Source organism: Thalassophryne amazonica, chromosome 13 (assembly GCF_902500255.1).
Source record: "Thalassophryne amazonica chromosome 13, fThaAma1.1, whole genome shotgun sequence".
In the NCBI taxonomy this organism is placed as follows: domain Eukaryota; kingdom Metazoa; phylum Chordata; class Actinopteri; order Batrachoidiformes; family Batrachoididae; genus Thalassophryne; species Thalassophryne amazonica.
The window spans coordinates 94,212,065-94,230,295 of NC_047115.1; the positions used below are offsets into that span (position 1 = coordinate 94,212,065).

Genomic DNA, 18,231 nt, shown 5'->3' on the forward strand with positions numbered 1-18,231 from the left:
GATGCTGTACTGGGAGTCGTATGTCTGAAGGCCTGGAAAGTCACCAGAAGGTTGTCTGCTCCAGCACACTTGTTTCCTGTTTGGGAATACTCTCAGTTTTGGGTGGGATGTCTTGGAGTTCAAAACAGGAGAAATAAGATCTGCAAATAAAAATCTCAATTCAGCACACAGCTACACAAATAGTGCAGACTGGTTTACATTGTATAATCTCATTTACTAACATGACCATATTCGTGGAAAGTGTTGGGACAGAGACACAGAGAGGTCATCCACCAGCTTCTCCGCTGTTCTGAGCTTCTCCGGGTCACACAGGTCTCTGTCTATTTCCTGGATAGGTGCTAAATCCAGAGGGTTACTACAGTGAAGACCATGAGGACATAAAAATCACTCAGGAAAATAAAATGCTTTGAAAATACCACAGCATCGATTTTACTCACCAAAGATCCTGAGCTGAGATTTGCTGTTGAAAATAGGTTTTTCACACACTGAACCATTTGTACAAAAGCAGCAAAAATATGAATATATTTCCAGTAATAACTGACTTGTAGGAAGTGCAGGTCATTTGTTTCTTGGAGGAGTGATTTGCTGGAGGCTCTCAGGCCGTCGATGTCTTTGATCTGAGCCTCCATGAATGCCCTCTGAGTCTCCAGCCACTCCGTCATGTGCGTTTCCTCTGCGTCGATGATCTGCATCATTAGACGCTCATCGCCATCCAGCACAACACGGATCCTGCTGTACTTGTCTGAAATTCTCTCTCTGAAATCTGCAGCAAACCTCTGGAAGAAAAACAAAGTTTTTAAAAACATGCACAAGAGCTGATTCAGAAATTATAAATGCAATCCATTAAAACAAAGGTCTGTTGTTTTGGATTGAATTTAAAATCTAGTGTTTTTTATTTTCTTGCAACTTCCTGGTCTCAAACCTAAATTATCTGGTTGATTTATGTATTTGTCAGACTTAGTTATTAGTAACCTCATGCAGTGATGAAATGCTACATAGGAGAGGAAGTACTGTAAGTCCCACATTTTTTTCAGGTGGGGTCAAGGTGGTACATGCACAGCAGAGCATTAAGAGAAACACATGCAAACAAGTCAGAAGCAAGAAGTAAATCTCTGTGGCTCTGTTGGACAGAAGTTGGTTCTAACCTTTGAAAAATGTTTGGAAGTGATACCAGAAGTGAGTGAGACAACCGGAAGCCTGTCAGCGTAGGTTTACTGTGTTTCAACCATCTTGGCTAGTTTTTTTTATACTGCTGGAAACTCCCTGGATTATATGGAAACTGTATTTTCTCCCTGACAGGGGAGATGGCGAGCCACTGGGAGATCTGATCGCTTCATTTTTAAAAAGAGAGAAACCATCTAAACCTTCAATGTGAAAATTCATGGGTGTGGTATGATTTGCCCAGACCCTTTCCTGACCTTGACTTATTACCAATAATAGGGAACCGCAGTCTCAAATCCTGTGTGATGTCATGGGATTTGACAGTTCCGGGAACAGTCTGCACAAAAACAGCATTTTTCTAACAGAAAAATGGTGTGCTGTTTTGTTTTCGGCTGCAATCACAGAAACAATGACAAAAAGTGCAGTTTTTTCTGGTTCCCAGTGGAGAAGGAAAGACGAGGCAAATGGGAGAGGTTGTGTTGGTAAGTTTTAGCCTACACACCTTGACAGATTAGCTGTACAACCACCTCGACATGTTTGAGCTCCAGGTCATAAATAAACTGCAACACGTCTATTTTCCCACTGCATCGTCACTTTTTCTTTGCATTTTCACTTTGTTTGCCGTGTAATTTGCCCAAAAACTCAATGTGCCATGTTTCAGATGGGGACAGACAAAGGCTACCCTCAAATGAGACTATGGTACCCACTATGGTGCATCCAGAAGAAAGAACCACTTAGAATACTTATGACTCTAACATGCAAACCTGAAGGATCTGACACGACTGAAACAAACTACACACTGTAAACTGTGATTTTGTCTGTTTGTTATCTTAACATATTATTCTATGTCATTAAGACACATGATTACTGAGGTTGTTATAATAACATGAAATTATTAGTTAAAAACGTCTCAACTACAAAATAAGTGCTAATTTGAACATCCAGGCCCAACTGAATTAGAAATGTAAGTCAACGTGACTTTGGGGATAAAAACGCCTGCGTCATCATGCTTTTCTTGAAATGCATTGTGGGTATGCAGCTGCGGGTGGTTGAACATGTGCTCCTTTCCTCCCTTCCTCCATTTTGGACGCAAGTTGGAGGGTATCGTCGACCACGTTTCTTCAGAGGTAAAACTTTCACTCTGTGAAATTAATCGATTTCATGTAAGTGTGTGTGTGTGTGTGTGTGTGTGTGTGCAAAGTCAAATCACAACCAAGTACGTCATTCAATTAATAAATCCAAGTCAAGTTAACTGACACAAATGGTGTACACAACTTACAGTTTTAATTATAATGAAACATTTGATAGTTCAGACAACTACCCTAAATAGTTAAATCAATTGACAAATCCAAGTCAACTTAACTGAAACAAAAGGTTTATACAAACAACTACCTGAATGAGTTAAATCAATTATGAAAGATAAATCAACCCAAACTAATGCAGGTGTTTACCCAACAAGGAATATCTAACCTAGATAACAACTTATTTTCTTTCACTTAACTTGAAATTTTAAGGCAGCCCTTTCACATGTATTTTTAAGTTGAAACGACACGTTAGATTTTACAATGCACACAACTATAAACTTTAATTACTGGGATAAAGATGACATGAACTGAACTCAAAATCAGAAAGAGAAAATTTTTCTTTTTGAACTTGAATGGAAAGTCTTTTTTACTGAACTTTGCCTGTGTTTGGATAATACTCTGCTGCCTCCTTCAGAAAGGCCGTTGCCTGGTTCTATGTGTCCCAGAACCGTGACTGCCTTTAACAAAGCCTGTTTGTCACACACGTTTTGTTTGATCTAATTCTGTGTGGAGAATAAGCCTGTTTTTAATTTCCTTCCACTGTGGCTCTTTGTGATGAGGTCTGAAGCCACTGCTTTACACGATGTCGATGGAAATGTGCAAACTAGAGAGAACAGTATGTTGAGAAGTAGAGGAGCTGATAAAAGAATGAAATATGATGGAAAGAACTGTGCAAGTTAAGTAAAGATGAAGTGAGGTCAGTGTGCTAGTCAATTTAGAAAAAGCTAAGGGTGCCAAAAGAAGACACGTATAAAGACATCAGGAGCAGCAGACAAGCATGTGAGGGAAGATCAGGATATGGAGAAGTGCAGATACACTCAGGAGAGAAGGGGAATGAAAAGGAGAATGTGATCAACTGTTCAAAGTAACGGAGAGTGTGATAAAGAGGTGAAGAAGAGTGTACGGGTCGAGTGAAATTGATGCTTCCTCTATGCCAGACAGAGTTGGAGGGGGCGGAGCTGAAGATGCTGTGACTTTCATTTTGAGGATTGACAGACTCTGATTACATGAATTATGATGGTGAATGACAGATGATCCTGCAGGTGAAGAGGAAAATGCCTGCTGTTGCGAGATCCTGGTTGTTTTTGTGTGGTGTCTGGTGGGCTTCCTGGTCATTTATACTCCTCATGTACTGCCAAAAATACTCATGACTCAGCAACATGCTGTGATAGAGCCATGAAGATGCTGTGAGGACACACAGTACATTATCATGATGTGACGTGATGCATCAAGATTGCAAAAAAAATGTTTGAACATCTCAAAAAAAATCTCACAGGTGTCATGAGTCATAAGGTGCTGTGAAGTGGCATCTGAGGTCAACACAACCCAACAGCAATCACAGAGTCTCTTGATTGGACACACAAATGGCCTGTTTTGCTAAGATCACTGATAAGTGAAATAATGGTGGTGGGGGCTTCCAAACTTTTACACATTGGGTGGGTGAACATCTTGCAAGTGATTTATTCAAAATAACTGCACAGAGACAGAAGGTGGTAACGTGACCTAGACAGCAGTATGTAAATAATGATTTTGTTTGTGATAATAACTGTAGGGACAAAAATTTAAATTCAGTCAGCCACTTGCAGGTGTGCGCATCATAACACAAGCAAGTTGCAATGTTTATCAAATCAAAAATGAATGTGCCTTGAAAATTGTTTGTCATGGAAGTCAAAATTCAGCACTGCTCACCTTAAACTGTCAGTTTACAGGCACTACGAGAACATTCATGTATTCTCCTGATGGAGACACAGATGTTTGTTTTTTGTGTGTGTGTGTGTGTTTGTTGGTTTGTGTTTTGTTTGTTTACATAGGTCCAGCAGGGCAACACCGTTGTCCCACACCTATTTGTTATCTTATGACTATGTCCTATGGACTTCAGAAGACAAATACAATCAAACTGGATTTACCCTGGAAAGAGCTCAAAGTCACCACTATCAAGTATAAAAAAAAACCCCACGAATGCTGAATATGACATTGCTATCTTTGCTGACAACATTCCACTTTATTTCACTCTGCGCAAGAGGCTGCAGGGTCTTGAGATTGCCACAACATCAAAGACGCCAAGGAGTTGATGGCTGATGCTGAGACCCTGATTCATGTGTTTGTCTCTTCTAGACTGGACTACTGCAATGTTCTGTTTTCTGGTTTATCGCAATCCAGCATTAGGGGCCTTCAATTGGTTCAAATGCTGCTGCCAGCCTCTTGACACGAAGCAGAAAGTTCGACCACATTACACCCATTTTGGCATCTCTTCACTGGCTTCCTGTCCCTGTGAGGTCAGATTTTAAAGTTTTGCTAATAACTTATAAAATTATTCACAGACTGGCACCTCCCTACTTAGCTGACCTAATTAAACCCTACGTACCGACCCGGGCTCTGTGTTCTCAGGGTGCAGGACTACTTAGTGTCCCTATGGTGAATAAAAAGTCTGCGGGTCACAGAGCTTTCTCTTATCATGCCCCTGTCCTGTGGAATGATCTCCCTGCATCAATAAAACAGTCAGATTCTGTAGAGACTTTCAAGTCCAGACTTAAGGCGCACTTATTTTCCCTTTCGTATGGCTAGCATACTGGTATAGTATGTTACTATGCTTTTTACCTTTTTAAATTCATTTTATTAGTAAACAGGGCGTACCACGGACTCACCTTTATCAAAAGTCTGGGTCTTTTAGTGAAGCTTAGGGCTAGTGGCCAGCGATCACCTTCCACTAACTCTAACTATAACCATAACCTAACCATAACCCTAGATTTCATAATACCATCTCAAAATGAATTTGTGACATGTCATGAAAATGTGATGCATTTCATGACGGTATCACGAATAAACAGATGAATTCACTTTCTTTCTCTTGCTTGCCTCTACTGGTGGTTGGCTCTCACTGCGGTATTGTATCACTTCCTGTTCCGGAGCACAGCGGTGTTTTTCTGTATCTGTTAGCTGTTTAATCTGCGCAGTTAGATTGATCTAGTTAACTAGATAACGATTTGTTTCACAGTGTAATCTTCACGTGCCTTAACTAAAGCACTCCCTCTGCTGAATCACCTCTAAATTATTTACACATTATTCACTTTGTGTGTTTTTAGGAATCCGCTAGCTTAGCGTAGCTACTAGCTCTTAGCCGATTTAGCATGGCGGCTTCTCCTGTCTCTCCTGCACTTTTCTGCTCTGGGTGTGAAATGTTTAGTTATTCCTCGGCCTCCTTTAGCAGTAATGGTACTTGTAATAAGTGTAGCTTATTCGTAGCTTTGGAGGCCAGGCTGGGCGAATTGGAGACTCGGCTCCGCACCGTGGAAAATTCTACAGCTAGCCAGGCCCCTGTAGTCGGTGCGGACCAAGGTAGCTTAGCCGCCGCTAGTTCCCTTCCAGCAGATCCTGAGCAGCCGGGAAAGCAGGCCGACTGGGTGACTGTGAGGAGGAAGCGTAGCCCTAAACAGAAGCCCCGTGTACACCGCCAACCCGTTCACATTTCTAACCATTTTTCCCCACTTGGCGACACACCCACCGAGGATCAAACTCTGGTTATTGGCGACTCTGTTTTGAGAAATGTGAAGTTAGCGACACCAGCAACCATAGTCAATTGTCTTCCAGGGGCCAGAGCAGGCGACATTGAATGAAATTTGAAACTGCTAGCTAAGGCTAAGCGTAAATTTGGTAAGATTGTAATTCACGTCGGCAGTAATGACACCTGGTTACGCCAATCGGAGGTCACTAAAATTAACATTGAATCGGTGTGTAACTTTGCAAAAACAATGTCGGACTCTGTAGTTTTCTCCGGGCCCCTCCCCAATCGCACCGGGAGTGACATGTTTAGCCGCATGTTCTCCTTGAATTGCTGGCTGTCTGAGTGGTGTCCAAAAAATGAGGTGGGCTTCATAGATAATTGGCAAAGCTTCTGGGGAAAACCTGGTCTTGTTAGGAGAGACGGCATCCATCCCACTTTGGATGGAGCAGCTCTCATTTCTAGAAATCTGGCCAATTTTCTTAAATCCTCCAAACCGTGACTATCCAGGGTTGGGACCAGGAAGCAGAGTTGTAGTCTTACACACCTCTCTGCAGCTTCTCTCCCCCTGCCATCCCCTCATTAACCCATCCCCGTAGAAACGGTGCCTGCTCCCAGACTACCAATAACCAGCAAAAATCTATTTAAGCATAAAAATTCAAAAAGAAAAAATAATATAGCACCTTCAACTGCACCACAGACTAAAACAGTTAAATGTGGTCTATTAAACATTAGGTCTGTCTCTTCTAAGTCCCTGTTAGTAAATGATATAATAATTGATCAACATATTGATTTATTCTACCTTACAGAATCCTGGTTACAGCAGGATGAATATGTTAGTTTAAATGAGTCAACACCCCCGAGTCACACTAACTGCCAGAATGCTCGTAGCACGGGCCGAGGCGGAGGATTAGCAGCAATCTTCCACTCCAGCTGATAAATTAATCAAAAACCCAGACAGAGCTTTAATTCATTTGAAAGCTTGACTCTTAGTCTTGTCCATCCAAATTGGAAGTCCCAAAAACCAGTTTTATTTGTTATTATCTATCGTCCACCTGGTCATTACTGTGAGTTTCTCTGTGAATTTTCAGACCTTTTGTCTGACTTAGTGCTTGGCTCAGATAAGATAATTATAGTGGGCGATTTTAACATCCACACAGATGCTGAGAATGACAGCCTCAACACTGCATTTAATCTATTATTAGACTCAATTGGCTTTGCTCAAAATCTAAATGAGTCCACCCACCACTTTAATCATATCTTAGATCTTGTTCTGACTTATGGTATGGAAATTGAAGACTTAACAGTATTCCCTGAAAACTCCCTTCTGTCTGATCATTTCTTAATAACATTTACATTTACTCTGATGGACTACCCAGCAGTGGCGAATAAGTTTCATTACACTAGAAGTCTTTCAGAAAGCACTGGATGCTGTAGCTCCTCTGAAAAAGAGAGCTTTAAATCAGAAGTGCCTGACTCCGTGGTATAACTCACAAACTCGCAGCTTAAAGCAGATAACCCGTAAGTTGGAGAGGAAATGGCGTCTCACTAATTTAGAAGATCTTCACTTAGCCTGGAAAAAGAGTCTGTTGCTCTATAAAAAAAAGCCCTCCGTAAAGCTAGGACATCTTACTACTCATCACTAATTGAAGAAAATAAGAACAACCCCAGGTTTCTTTTCAGCACTGTAGCCAGGCTGACAAAGAGTCAGAGCTCTATTGAGCCGAGTATTCCTTTAACTTTAACTAGTAATGACTTCATGACTTTCTTTGCTAATAAAATTTTAACTATTAGAGAAAAAATTACTCATAACCATCCCAAAGACGAATCGTTATCTTTGGCTGCTTTCAGTGATGCCGGTATTTGGTTAGACTCTTTCTCTCCGATTGTTCTGTCTGAGTTATTTTCATTAGTTACTTCCTCCAAACCATCAACATGTCTATTAGACTCCATTCCTACCAGGCTGCTCAAGGAAGCCCTACCATTAGTTAATGCTTCGATCTTAAATATGATCAATCTATCTTTATTAGTTGGCTATGTACCACAGGCTTTTAAGGTGGCAGTAATTAAACCATTACTTAAAAAGGCATCATTTGACCCAGCTATCTTAGCTAATTATAGGCCAATCTCCAACCTTCCTTTTCTCTCAAAAATTCTTGAAAGGGTAGTTGTAAAACAGCTAACTGATCATCTGCAGAGGAATGGTCTATTTGAAGAGTTTCAGTCAGGTTTTAGAATTCATCATAGTACAGAAACAGCATTAGTGAAGGTTACAAATGATCTTCTTATGGCCTCAGACAGTGGACTCATCTCTGTGCTTGTTCTGTTAGACCTCAGTGCTGCTTTTGATACTGTTGACCATAAAATTTTATTACAGAGATTAGAGCATACCATAGGTATTAAAGGCACTGCGCTGCGGTGGTTTGAATCATATTTATCTAATAGATTACAATTTGTTCATGTAAATGGGGAATCGTCTTCACAGACTAAGGTTAATTATGGAGTTCCACAAGGTTCTGTGCTAGGACCAATTTTATTCACTTTATACATGTTTCCCTTAGGCAGTATTATTAGACGGCATTGCTTAAATTTTCATTGTTACGCAGATGATACCCAGCTTTATCTATCCATGAAGCCAGAGGACACACACCAATTAGCTAAACTGCAGGATTGTCTTACAGACATAAAGACATGGATGACCTCTAATTTCCTGCTTTTAAACTCAGATAAAACTGAAGTTATTGTACTTGGCTCCACAAATCTTAGAAACATGGTGTCTAACCAGATCCTTACTCTGGATGGCATTACCCTGACCTCTAGTAATACTGTGAGAAATCTTGGAGTCATTTTTGATCAGGATATGTCATTCAATGCGCATATTAAACAAATATGTAGGACTGCTTTTTTGCATTTGCGCAATATCTCTAAAATTAGAAAGGTCTTGTCTCAGAGTGATGCTGAAAAACTAATTCATGCATTTATTTCCTCTAGGCTGGACTATTGTAATTCATTATTATCAGGTTGTCCTAAAAGTTCCCTGAAAAGCCTTCAGTTAATTCAAAATGCTGCAGCTAGAGTGCTAACAGGGACTAGAAGGAGAGAGCATATCTCACCCATATTGGCCTCTCTTCATTGGCTTCCTTTTAATTCTAGAATAGAATTTAAAATTCTTCTTCTTACTTATAAGGTTTTGAATAATCAGGTCCCATCTTATCTTATGGACCTCGTAGTACCATATCACCCCAATAGAGCGCTTCGCTCTCAGACTGCAGGCTTACTTGTAGTTCCTAGGGTTTGTAAGAGTAGAATGGGAGGCAAAGCCTTCAGCTTTCAGGCTCCTCTCCTGTGGAACCAGCTCCCAATTTGGATCAGGGAGACAGACACCCTCTCTACTTTTAAGATTAGGCTTAAAACTTTCCTTTTTGCTAAAGCTTATAGTTAGGACTGGATCAGGTGACCCTGAACCATCCCTTAGTTATGCTGCTATAGACTTAGACTGCTGGGGGTTCCCATGATGCACTGAGTGTTTCTTTCTCTTTTTGCTCTGTATGCACCACTCTGCATTTAATCATTAGTGATTGATCTCTGCTCCCCTCCACAGCATGTCTTTTTCCTGGTTCTCTCCCTCAGCCCCAACCAGTCCCAGCAGAAGACTGCCCCTCCCTGAGCCTGGTTCTGCAGGAGGTTTCTTCCTGTTAAAAAGGAGTTTTTCCTTCCCACTGTTGCCAAGTGCTTGCTCACAGGGGGTCGTTTTGACCATTGGGGTTTTTCCGTAATTATTGTCTGGCCTTGCCTTACAATATAAGGCACCTTGGGGCAACTGTTTGTTGTGATTTGGCGCTATATAAATAAAATTGATTTGATTTGATTTGACTTTTCCTGATGCCATTATGAAGTGGCCTGAGATCAGGTTGTTTATATGCATGCTAAGTGTTGTGTGGGCCGCTGAAGAGGAGGTACTGCTGGCCCACTACCACCAGATGGCGCCCTGCTTGGAGTGCGGGCTTCAAGCACGAGAGGGCGTCGGAGCCGCTGGGAGTGACAGCAGTCACTTATCAGCACCAGCTGTCACTCGTCCAACTCATCACCATATAAGCCGGACTGCAACTCCACCTCCTCACCGAGAAATCAGCTACCGTTCCAGGTAACCTTCTCTGCGGTGATTATTGTAACTGAACGTTGTTCTGTGTGCAGCCGTATTCCTGTGGACTAAGTCTGAAGGCTGGATTGGCGGACAGTGAGAGGACGACGGTCTTCGTCTCTCACTCCATCCAGGAAGGAGACCAACAGGAGCTGCACGGGTGATATCGTATCTGGAGGTGGAGGTTCTCCCTCCCGGAGGAATCAAACTGTACACGATTGCTGGGTGTGTATTCACACACCCACCATTAACTGTTTCTGTTTTCTGCCAGCAGTACCGGGTCTGACTGCTGAAGACAGTGGCCACCTGGGGCGCAGGGCTTGGCGGCTCCGGTGTTCTTCAGATCCGTTGGTGGTGGAAGCTGTGTGGGATCTGGCTCTTCTCTCGCCAGACGTCTTCTATCTTCGAGCCTGCCCACACGTCACCTTGTGTATAACTGACAATCCATATTATTGTTATTGTCTGTATTTCGTTGTGCGATTCACAACATTAAATTGTTACTTTTGGCTTATTCATTGTCCGTTCACTAATGCCCCCTGTTGTGGGTCCGTGTCACGACACCTTCCCAACACTAAGAGTGGCTCGAAATGCCAACTGGAGAGATCACCCACAAAAAAGGAGCTCAATGGTAACATACCTCCGTTATCCATCATCACCCAGGAGAGGAGGTGGAAATTTGCTGGTCATTCTTGGCACAGCAAAAAAGAACAATCCAGTGACCTCATTTTGTGGGAGCCTAAGAAGTGTTTCACTGCTCTGGATCATCTCACATGTACCTTTATTGACTAGCTGCAGGAGGACATGTGACGTTTTCCCAAGAAGCTGGATGGATGGAAGGACAAAGTTTGACGAATCTGAGCTGGCTGATGGTGAATGTAAGAATCATTTGGTGCATTTAATATTCTCTTCACTTTCACATAAGTATAGAGGATGTGATATAGAATGAGAATCATTTTTGTTTATTTTATATGTGGTGCCTGTCCACAGACTGTAGTGTTGGCTGAAGAAGATTATTGAGTGAAAAATTAAAATGTATGCATGCCCCAAACGGCTTACGGGAAATGAGTTTGAATTAGACAGGGAGGTGGCAAGAGACAGGCAAGGGAAAAGGCTGTTGATGTTGGTGGATCCAATCATTTCTTATCAATTCTTAACAGAAACCGGTTTTTGATACCCATCCCTAGTCATGGGCAAGTCTTGGGTGTATGTAGGTTGAAATAAATCAGGGTGTCACCTTCACAGAGCAGACCCCAACTTTGGTTTAATTAATCTTCTGAATGCTCCAAACACACACTAGTGAAAATGTAACCTCTTCTTCAAAAGCTTTGTACCACTGTTTGTGAGTAGAGTGACTCCAGATCCTTAATGAAGTGTTCCGCCTCACTCTTCCTCTTCAGCAGTTGGTCCATCGTGGTCTGTAAAGTGCTCTAAGAACAGAGATACAACAGGCCTACAGAACATTATTAAGTCTGAAAGAAGATCTTACACAGGGACGGCCGTGCATCTTGCCTCGGGCCGACCCTGCCCCGACAGAGGACATCAGTGTTCTGCTGAAAACATGGTAACACTCACCTTTAAGTCTGCACAGGCTTCATGCAGTTGGACAGCTTGGTGGTTCTTATGTGAGCCAACCAGGACGCACAAGCAGCACACAGGGAGCCTTTCGTCCAAGCAGAAGAGCTTTAACTCCTCACGGTGCTCCCTACACTTCAGAGACAGCGGATCTCCTGTCACCTCCACCACTGTGTGCTCCTTCAGAGCAGACCTCCGCTGGTGCAGCAGAGCATGAGCCTGACACAGCGATGCATCACATGTCAGGCAGGTCCTCACGGCCACTACTGCTGTATCGATGCAGTGGTCACAGTGCACAGTTGGAGATGGTTTACCCGTGGTTGTTCTCTGTGGTTCTTCTGGTGAAGATCTGGTCATGGTGAACTGCTTTACTTTGGCCTGAAGGCTGGTGTTCACCTCCAGAGTGAGGTCAGACAGGAGGAAGATCTGACACTCCGGACAGAAAACAGGACCCTCATCAGACACACCTGTGTCCCAGACAGCCTGGATACAGGTGAGGCAGAAGTTATGTCCACACGGCAGCATCACAGGTTCGGTGAAGAAGTCCTGGCAAGCAGGACACTTCAAAGTGTGCTCTACCTCCATGGCTTTGCTGTTATGGTGGCTCAGGATACACTGTGCTCTCAGCCTTTGGGCTCATGAATGTTTCATAGCCCTCTTCTGGCACGCAATCACCTCCTGTGTGCTGCAGTGTCATGTTACTGAAGATGAGGTGATATCATCTTGTTTACTATGTCAGAATTGACCAGACACAACAGACTGAAAATTTGTATTTTGTGGCTAATATCCAACAAAATGGATGATGTCCGTGAAAATAATCTCAATAATTGTTTATACTAAATCCACCAATTAACTGAACAATAAATATAACCAGGAAAATTCTTGCTACGTTGCACAATAAGTCACACCTCAAGAAAAATGTATTGATTGAATTTATTGTCAAATACAAAACCATTTCCCTTCTGTGTTACATCACTGCAAGCAGAAAGACAGATTTTCAACTGTGATAGTTTACATTCTGGTCAATTTATCTCCTCAGTAAATTTGGTACTGCATCTAAGTGCCATTCCATAGGGGTTAAAGTTCACAGCAGGCATGTTGGGCTATTTTAGGGGAACTTAGTCTAATATCTTATGGAGCCACAAATGGCGATGAACATTGTAATTTTTGCATTTGCCACCTTTGTTATTGAAAATCAAGCCTGTAATGTCACGGAATGGTAAATTCTGACAAACATAACAAATTTCTGCTGCGTTTGCGTAAGCTGCTGCTGCTGCAAATATCCTGCTGCAGAAGAGAAGGAACAAAGAGGAAGAGAAAGAAGAAAGGAAGAAGAAAAGCTACACTGTTTGGGTCAGAGAATGGTTGCAAACCAAAAAGGACTTTAGCAACATGTGTTACAACCGTTTACAAACGCTTAAAGCTGTTTTACAAATGTTTGCAACTGTGGAAAAATTGGCTAAGAAATTTTGAACATGTTCAAAATTTATTTGTGACAAGAAATACTGTTTGCAAGCTTAAAAACTCTTTGCAAACTGTTTTGCAACCTTTTATGAACCCTGACAAAACCCAAAAATCACTATGTTCCTCAGCATTCACCATTCTGTGAGATACGGTCTTGAGGGTCTCACATTAATTTTAAATAAGAAACATGTTTCTGTATCCTCCAAGTTACTGAGATACAGCATCTGCATCAAAGGTCATAACAGGCATTTCTCTTCATTTTCAAAGAAAATGTTTAGTTTTAGATCAAATACAAACTCAAGATTGTACTTCGAGCCCAAAATATGCTCTCCATGCTAAGTGATGACCAAGATCTGAGTCATGGATGAATTTTGGTGTTTTTTTTTTACTATTACCAAAGTAACGGATGAAAGAGACACAAAGTTGAAGATGATGAAAACAATCAGGTCCTCCAACGACTCATCAACCAAAAGCAGAAAGCTTTCCTTGACCTCTGGAAAGATCTGTTGTGCAAAACTTGCAAGCTGAAAAATCAGTTATGGATCAACAAGGTTGCTGAGATCTACGCCCTCCTCGATAGAAATCACAGCAGAGGCCTTTTCAATGTCACCAAAGCAATCTCCAACCCACCACATAAGGACAAGGGCCTCTTCAAAGCAAGGATGTCATGAGCCTACTGAAGCCCAAAGATGCAATCAGTGCTCAATGGAACAAACACTTTGAAGACCTCTTTAACACCACCCCAGTTGTTGAGGAGGACAAAGTGCTCAGCCATCTACCAATATAGGCCATTGTTGAAGGACTCAACATAACCACAACTCTCATAGAAACTCTCCTTGCCCTGAAAGGCATGAAAAACAACAAAGCATCCGATGAAGACAGCATTCCCGTTGAGGTCTTTAAAGTAGGAGATCTGTTTCTCCACTAACTGCACCAACTCATCATCTGACTGTGGAAAGCATTGTGGAATTTCCTTGTTGTCTCCTGCAGGAAACATTCTAGTACAGATTGCCAACAGCCGTCTGAGACCCCTAGATGGAAGGACAAGAGAGACAACAGACATGATCTTCACTCTCTGCCAGTTATGAGAAAAGTACTGAGAACAGCACCACCTTCACTGACCTGACAAAGGCGTTTGACAGCATGCCACACCACCTTCTGTGGAAGATCAGAGAAAACCTGGCTGTCAGGAGAAATTCATCAAGAGCCTGAGGCTTCTCCACAGTCACATGTCCACCACAGTTCTGGTGAATGGCACAAAAACTGAAGCCTTCAATGTTCAACCAGGAGTTAAGCAAGCTGCACCATCACCCCTATGCCCTTCATCATCTTTGTGATATTGTAATTATATGACCAGCACCTGTAGGCTATATGGTAACAAGAACCTAAGCAATTTTTAAACACTAAGACAATGACTTAACGTTAAAAAATTAAAACGAAATAAAAGGGTTGAGTTCTTCAAAAAAACTGTTGCGGTCTAAGGTTCTAAAAACATTCTGGAATCACATGCCATTCCAACTCATCATAGAAACTTTGCACAGTTTACGACCAAATATCAGCTACATACCTATTTTATAAACACTACCCAATCTAGAGCCTGAAACAAAACAAAAACATTCAGTCTTTGTATATTAAAATTTCTAAAATTATGCCCTTTAAACTCACAGTGAAAATTAATCTCTGCATCATGAATTAAAAGAAATAAAAATCTAAAAGTTAAAATGATGGTGTGAATAAGTGCCCCCTTTAGTATAACACATACAACTATAAACCATCACTTTTACATCCAGATTTCTTCGGACAAGTCAGGGGATGGATAAATGAACATTCCCAAGACATTCACTGATTATGTTTTGGACTTGATTTACATGAATTATGAAGAAACACAAGGACTGTGGTCCTCTATGGCAAATCTGTGGAGACGATAGTTCTCAAAAACTGAGTGACTGTATAAGAAGGAGATTAGACAACCCTGAAGAAGTTCTAGACTTCTGTGGCTGTGACTGAAGAAATAGTGCAAGTTTTGCATTTTGCATTTTGCATCAGCACTCATGCCTTCATAGTGGAGTTGCACAGAGAACAATTTTCTTTCAACAAACAGATTACAAGTAATCCAAATGTATGTACATACATACATGTACAACCCCTGGCAAAAATTATGGAATCACCGGTCTCGGAGGATGTTCATTCAGTTGTTTAATTTTGTAGAAAAAAAGCAAATCACAGACATGACACAAAACTAAAGTCATTTCAAATGGCAACTTTCTGGCTTTAAGAAACACTATAAGAAATCAGGAAAAAAAATTGTGGCAGTCAGTAACGGTCACTTTTTTAGACCAAGCAGAGGGGAAAAAATATGGACTCACTCAATTCTGAGGAAAAAATTATGGAATCATGAAAAACAAAAGAACGCTCCAACACATCACTAGTATTTTGTTGCACCACCTCTGGCTTTTATAACAGCTTGCAGTCTCTGAGGCATGGACTTAATGAGTGACAAACAGTACTCTTCATCAGTCTGGCTCCAACTTTCTCTGATTGCTGTTGCCAGATCAGCTTTGCAGGTTGGAGCCTCGTCATGGACCATTTTCTTCAACTTCCACCAAAGATTTTCAATTGGATTAAGATCCGGACTATTTGCAGGCCATGACATTGACCCTATGTGTCTTTTTGCAAGGAATGTTTTCACAGTTTTTGCTCTATGGCAAGATGCATTATCATCTTGAAAAATGATTTCATCATCCCCAAACATCCTTTCTATTGATGGGATAAGAAAAGTGTCCAAAATATCAACATAAACTTGTGCATTTATTGATGATGTAATGACAGCCATCTCCCCAGTACCTTTACCTGACATGCAGCCCCATATCATCAATGACTGTGGAAATTTACATGTTCTCTTCAGGCAGTCATCTTTATAAATCTCATTGGAACGGCACCAAACAAAAGTTCCAGCATCATCACCTTGCCCAATGCAGATTCCAGATTCATCACTGAATATGACTTTCATCCAGTCATCCACAGTCCACGATTGCTTTTCCTTGGCCCATTGTAACCTTGTTTTTTTTATGTTTAGGTGTTAATGATGGCTTTCGTTTTGTTGTGTGGGCCGCCAGAAGAGGAGGTACTGCTGGCCCACCACCAGAGGGTGCCCTGCTTGAAGTGCGGGCTTCAGGCATGAGGGGGCGCTGCCGCCTTACAGGAACAGCCGAGGTGACAGCTGTCACTCATCAACTATGACAGCTGTCACCGATCATCTGCACTTCACCCCGGATAAAAGCAGGATGACACCTCCACCACGTCGCCGAGATATCGTACTTCTTGGAGGTAACTTTCTCTGCCTGCGTATTGTACTAATTGATTTCAAGAGCTACTTTGTTGCAGCTGTCTACCCAGAGGACCGGCGTGGGCCGCGACTGTTTCGTTCTATGTGCCACCAGATAAGTGGTACTCAGACGCTGCACGAGTGTGTGTTAGAGGTGGAGGTGGAATTCCCACCGTTGTTGTTACGGGGTGTACACACACCCACACTTGACTGTCTTTGCTCTTCGCCAGCAGTACCAGATCCGACACGCTGAGACGGTGGCCACCTGGGGAATTCGGGACCTGGCGGCTCCAGTATTCTTCAGGTTCGGTGGCGATGGAAATCGTGTGGTTCTGGTTCATCTCCAGACGGACGTCTCCTATCGTCGAGCCTGCCCACACGACACCTTTATCCATTGACTTGTATTTATTCTATAATCTGCTGGGTGTGGTTGTGACATTCACAACAGTAAAGTGTTCAAATTTAACTCCCTCTATTGTCCGTTCATTTGCGCCCCCTGTTGTGGGTCCGTGTCACTACACTTTCCCAACACGTTTAGCTTTTCTGTATGTAAATCCCATTTCCTTTAGGCGGTTTCTTACAGTTCGGTCACAGACGTTGACTCCAGTTTCCTCCTATTCGTTCCTCATTTGTTTTGTTGTGCATTTTCGATTTTTGAGACATATTGCTTTAAGTTTTCTGTCTTGACGCTTTGACGTCTTCCTTTACTACCAGTATGTTTGCCTTTAACAACCTTCCCATGTTGTTTGTATTTGGTCCAGAGTTTAGACACAGCTGACTGTGAACAACCAACATCTTTTGCATCATTGCATGATGATTTACCCTCTTTTAAGAGTTTTATAATCCTCTCCTTTGTTTCAATTGACATCTCTCGTGTTGGAGCCATGATTCATGTCAGTCCACTTGGTGCAACAGCTCTCCAAGGTGTGATCACTCCTTTTTCGATGGAGACTAACGAGCAGATTTGATTTGATGCAGGTGTTAGTTTTGGGGATGAAAATTTACAGGGTGATTTCATGATTTATTCCTCAGAATTGAGTGAGTCCATATTTTTTTCCCTCTGCTTGGTCTAAAAAAGTAACCGTTACTGACTGCCACAATTATTTTTCCTGATTTCTTATAGTATTTCTTAAAGCCAAGAAGTTTCCATTTGAAATGACTTTAGTTTTGTGTCATGTCTGTGATCTGCTTTTTTTCTACAAAATTAAACAACTGAATGAACATCCTCTGAGGCCGGCGATTCCATAATTTTTGCCAGGGGTTGTAATCCACATGTATTCTTTCAAAGTAATTCTACCCAATCTTGACAATATCTTCAGTCACAGCCACAGAAGTCTAGAAGTCTAATCATGTTGTCTAATCAGCATCTTGATCTGCCACACCTGTGAGATGGGATGAATTATCTCAGCAAAGGAGAAGTGCTCACTAACAGATTTCGACAGATTTGTGAACAATATTTGAGAGAAATAGATATTTTGTGTGTATAGAAAATGTACTAGATCTTTGAGTACAGCTCATGAAAAATGGGAGCAAAAACAAAAGTGTTGCGTTTCTACTTTTGTTCAGTGTATTTGAAACACATCAATGGGTAGCCTACTTCTGGTAGCTCTGGTAAAACACTGTGTGACCGGTAACCACAATGGTGCTTTTCTTCTTATGGGGTTTGCATGCAAAATAAACTTTTATGTCTTTATTATTTATAATTATTAAATAATTAACATAAAAAATATTGAAATGCAACTTATTTGCATGAATTCTGAGGAAA

The 18,231-nt window shown here is 41.7% G+C and overlaps 1 protein-coding gene across 2 annotated transcripts; it reads right to left on the bottom strand.

Annotated features, from left to right (window-relative positions):
* Positions 1–221: 221 nt before the first annotated feature.
* Positions 222–12,265, bottom strand: LOC117523585 (E3 ubiquitin/ISG15 ligase TRIM25-like). 2 transcript variants are annotated; one of them, XM_034185147.1, is made up of 4 exons: positions 11,678–12,265; positions 11,437–11,532; positions 543–776; positions 378–460 (listed from the first exon to the last, which is right to left on the bottom strand). In XM_034185147.1, exons 1-4 carry the CDS (start codon positions 12,260–12,262, stop codon positions 434–436), a joined length of 942 nt encoding a protein of 313 aa, XP_034041038.1. In that variant the 5' UTR covers positions 12,263–12,265; the 3' UTR covers positions 378–433. The 2 variants fall into 2 exon arrangements, with proteins under 2 accessions (XP_034041037.1, XP_034041038.1); XM_034185146.1 differs by having other exon boundaries at positions 222–776.
* Between the last annotated feature and the right edge of the window lie 5,966 nt (positions 12,266–18,231).